Here is a 4,606-nt window from a genome sequence, read left to right as displayed (position 1 = left end):
CATTTTAAAAAGAAATCCATTTTACAATAAGAACAATAAACTATTAAATATTTGGGAATTGATCCATGTACACTTTACCCTAAGGAAAAAGATTAATGGCTGAGAGAAAGAAAGATTAGTAGCTAAGGTTCATGGAAGGGTCATACTAATGTAGACACAATAATACTACTCCCCCAAACATACAACATATTACATTAAATTCTATTAAACTCCTCTTGACTCTAGACCTCAATAATAGATAGATAGATATTAAGTGATATAGTTAGATACGATTAGATGATAGATTATATATACATTATATATATTTACTTATTTAACATATTTTGCAGATTATACAAAGATCAGAGTACTCTACAATGCCAGTAACACTGTCTAATTACCTAGTACTACTTCCTTTTGATATTGCTGGGGAGACAAGCACAAGACAGAAGTAGTAATATTAGGGTAGATTGCCTAGTCAATAGAATGCTGAACCTGAAGCCAATAAGACCTGAGTTAAAATATGACCTCAGATACTTACTGGCTATGTGACCCTTGACAATTCACTTAAACACTTTCTGTCTCAGGTTTGTTATCTGTAAAATGAGGATTATACTGACACCTATCTCACCTATCTCACAGGGCTATTGTGAGAATAAAATGAGATTATATATGTAAGGTGCTTTGAAGTTCTTAAGTTACTATATAAATGCAAGCTATTATTAGACAGTGACATAAAGACCCAATTATCTTGAGATACATCTACCCCTTAATTTTAGTACTTAAAAAGGGAAATTTCCAGTAACTGGATTTTTTCACTTGCTTTATATGATTAAATATATTGATAAAATGACAATACATGAACAGAATCTCACTAGCAAATGAAATAATTTGTAATCAAGATTTATCAACATTTAGAAAAGCTTGGCAATGTCAGAGTAAAACCATTGTATTCTAAGTTACGAAACTGGAATTTAAATGCTAGTCTAGCAAAAAACCAGTTGTGTGACCTTAGGGACGTCATTTGGCTAATCCTGACTCATTTTCTCATTGGTAAGACCTATGTAGTGGACTTGATTAAATCTGAGGTCTCTTTAAGCATTACATCTCATGCCACACTTTTTCTGTGAGCCTCAGAGTAGCCTCTCATACATTTGTACTGAATGGGTTGTTATTCAGTCATTACATCAAGGCTCATAGTGAAATCCAGCAATGCTTTTTAGAACATTTGTTTTCTTCTCTTGAATATGCTTTTGTTCCACACTTTCTTCATGGCATTTTTCATTTCTGAATTCTTCAAAGTGTATATCAAGGGGTTAAACATGGGAGCAATGATTGTGTAAAACAGAGCCCAAGCTTTATCCTCCTGGAATGTGGTGGCTGGTCTAATATAAATGAAGAGTGAAATGAAGGACCCAAAAAATAAGACTACAACAGTGATATGGGAACTACATGTGTATAGAACTTTTTTGCAGCTCTCAGAAGACTGTGCCTGCAGGTTATATAAGATTACACCATATGAAGCCATAAGGACCATGAAAACTACCAGTGCAATCATCCCTGAATTGGCTATTACTAAAAGACCAAACCTGTGGGTATCAGTGCAGGGAAGTTTCAGCAATGGATACATGTCACAGAAATAGTTATTTATCTCACTGGGGCCACAGAAAGGTAAGAGAACAGCAAGGAGCAACTGTGCAAATGAATTCAGAAACCCCTCACCACAAGCAGCCAAGAACAATGCATTGCACCTGTCCCTGCTCATGATAGCAATGTAGTGGAGAGGTTTGCAAATGGCCACATATCGGTCATAGGCCATCCCTGTGAGTATGAAGACCTCCACCCCTCCAAAGAAGTGCACAGTGAAAAGCTGTATCAGACAATTAGGATAGGAAATACTCTTCCTTTCAGCCAGCATATCACTGATGAGTTTAGGGGTCACCATGGAGGTGTAGCAAATATCCATGAAGGACAAGTAAGTCAGTAAAAAGTACATGGGTTGTTCACTGAGCTGGCTGCATGTTGTGGAGATGATGATGATCAAATTTCCCATCAAAATAGCCATGTAACAAAATAAGAAAATGACAAAGCACAGAATCTGAACCTGGTTATTCTGAGAAAGCCCCAAGAGAATAAATTCAGTGACATTATTCTTATTGTTCATCTTTAAAAATAAACAAAAAAAAAACATTAGAAGATGGCCAGTAGTTATCTGAAAAATAAAGTAAACATAAAACAACATCAGAAATGCTATATCAGTATTGTGTGAATTACATTATGGAAAAAAAAGGTTCTCAAATACAACATTGACATCTACAGAGTGGGTAATTTGATGTATCACTTCAATATCCCATGTGCAGGGCATATGGGAGCTTTTTGAAATAGCAATGATTTCTGATCATTTAACTCACAGGATTACAGAATGTCTGAATTGGAAGGAATGGCTGATATCATCAAATCTAAACCACAACTGGGCAAGAATTTCTATATTCTCAAGTGGCCTTTTAGTTGCTTCTTGGATACTTCCTGTAGCAGGAAACATAGAATCTTTTGAGATAGATCAAGTAAACTCTAAGGAGTATGGATAATATTAAAATGTCATAAAAATTAATCAACAAAATGCATTTATGCATGAAAGCAACCTCCTGTTAAAGAAGTAATGGTCTAAGAGTAAAGAATGAGGTTTTTTGCTGGCTTGTTTGTTTTTTTAGACATGGCCAAAGCACGAATTTGTTTTACTTCATTCTGTGAGTTTGTAATTCATTTTGTGTTTTTGCTTTCTCAATGGGGATTGAGGAGGGAAGATCAAAGGATGATAATGAAGATCCAAAAACACAGTAAAAGTGAGTTGAAAAAGTAAAATAAAATCAAGCAAACTATTCACTAAGCTCTTAGCTTAGCTCAAGGTAGCAAGGGGGATTTTCTCTCTCTCTCTCTCTATCTCTATCTCTTTCTGTCTGTCTCTAAACACACACAAACACACACACATGTATATATGAGTATATGTATATGTATATATGTGATTTACTACCTCTAACCCTTATTAGCTTGTTTTGTTTTATTTTGTTCATAAGGTCAATGAGAAAGTCATCTAAAATGACAGCACCTCTGTTTTCACATCTGCAAAGGGAAGAAAATAATACCTACTGTACTTACCTCACCTGGTCATTGTGAGTTTCAAATAAAATAAGGTGTGAATCACGGATATCGACTCATTTTTTTTTCAGTCACAGTATCTCGGGGTTGGCAGACACTTTATCAAGATTATGCACTTTATGAGTAAAAGTGACTCCTATAATATTTCTGATAAGTGCTTCTCCAGCTCACTCTTAAAGATGCTCAGTTACAAGGTACTCACTACCTTCAGAAGCAGATCAAATTCAGCATTATGCAGATTAATTTTTATAACAGTTTTATGCAATAAAATAGTAAAACCAACCAACTAAATATTACAATTGATATTTTGTATGTTTCTTTGGTTTTTATATGTTTTCAACTTTATCTGTTATTTTGCTCAAATCTGTTGGAGATAGTAAAATAGTACAAACAAGGCTACTCCCTGTGAATTAGAAATCTGGAATATTGCATTAAGTAGGAGTGTGGTACAACTAACAGAACATAAAACAGGGAAAAAGATAAGACAAAAAAAGTAATAGTTAAGGACTAGGTCTGAAGTCTTTGATATCATTTACACAAGACAAAAATTCTGCCTTCACTCTGTACTCTTCTCTGGGAAAATAGGTTGTACAGTGGACAGAGTGCTAGTCCTGAAGTCAGGACTCATCTTCCTGAGTTGAAATCTGGCCTCAGACACTTACTATTTGTGCGTCCCTGGGCAAGTCTTTAACATTGTTTTCCCCAGTTTCCTCATCTGTAAAATGATCTGCAGGAGGCAATGACAAACCACTGCAGTATTTTTGCCAATAAAACTCCAAATTAAGTGATGAAGAGTTGGACATGACTAAAATGACTGAACAGCAATATACTCTACTCTATTCTACTTTAAGCAATGTTTGCATATGTTTGTGTTCTTTTTAAAAGTAAGTTTTTTTGTAATTTATTTATTTATTCATTTTTTTCCTTATTTTGTGTTTAATTTTCATCAGGATAGCAAGTCCCTCCTCCATCACATTCTGTCCTTGTGACTCTGGGCAACTTAAAATTAGAGGCGGTAGACAAATTATCATAGGTTGAGAGAATATTCTTATTTGAGAGTTTGCTATATTAATTAAATCACAGTTCTAGTCTCTTTATATATACCAGCAGGTAAGGAAGCATAAATCCTCATCTGAAAATTTTATTGTCATTTTTAAAGTCATTATATATGCTTAACATCTAATGTACTTTGGATTGGAGAATCACCAAATTTCAAAGTTAGATGGAACCATTACTGTTTATCTGATCCAGCTTGTACATGAAATATATATATATATATATATATATTCTCTACAACATCCTCAACAAGTTGTCATCTAACTTTTACTTAATGATTTTACTTAAGGAAGAATTCATTTTTTCCCCAAAGTAATCCATTCCATTTTGATATAGTTCTGTTTATTAGGATGTAATTACTTTCCTCCTGACATAAAATCTAGCTTTGCTTCTTTGCAACTGCCCCTCATTACTT

At 34.2% G+C, this 4,606-nt stretch overlaps 1 protein-coding gene across 1 annotated transcript; it reads right to left on the bottom strand.

The window, feature by feature from the left end:
- Positions 1 to 1,198: 1,198 nt before the first annotated feature.
- On the bottom strand, positions 1,199 to 2,143 carry LOC114041038 (olfactory receptor 4P4-like). The gene has a single exon (XM_027859237.1). The coding sequence runs from the start codon at positions 2,141 to 2,143 to the stop codon at positions 1,199 to 1,201; it is 945 nt and encodes a 314-aa protein (XP_027715038.1).
- Between the last annotated feature and the right edge of the window lie 2,463 nt (positions 2,144 to 4,606).

This window comes from Vombatus ursinus, unplaced genomic scaffold (assembly GCF_900497805.2).
Source record: "Vombatus ursinus unplaced genomic scaffold, bare-nosed wombat genome assembly UNPS02014163.1, whole genome shotgun sequence".
Lineage (NCBI taxonomy): Eukaryota > Metazoa > Chordata > Mammalia > Diprotodontia > Vombatidae > Vombatus > Vombatus ursinus.
Note: the sequence above shows the minus strand (reverse complement) of the source record. Positions and strands in the feature narration are given on the sequence as shown.

What these genes read in the sequence shown, in the direction of transcription:
- LOC114041038 (XM_027859237.1), bottom strand. Translation starts at nt 2,143, where the DNA reads ATGAACAATAAGAATAATGTCACTGAATTTATTCTCTTGGGGCTTTCT.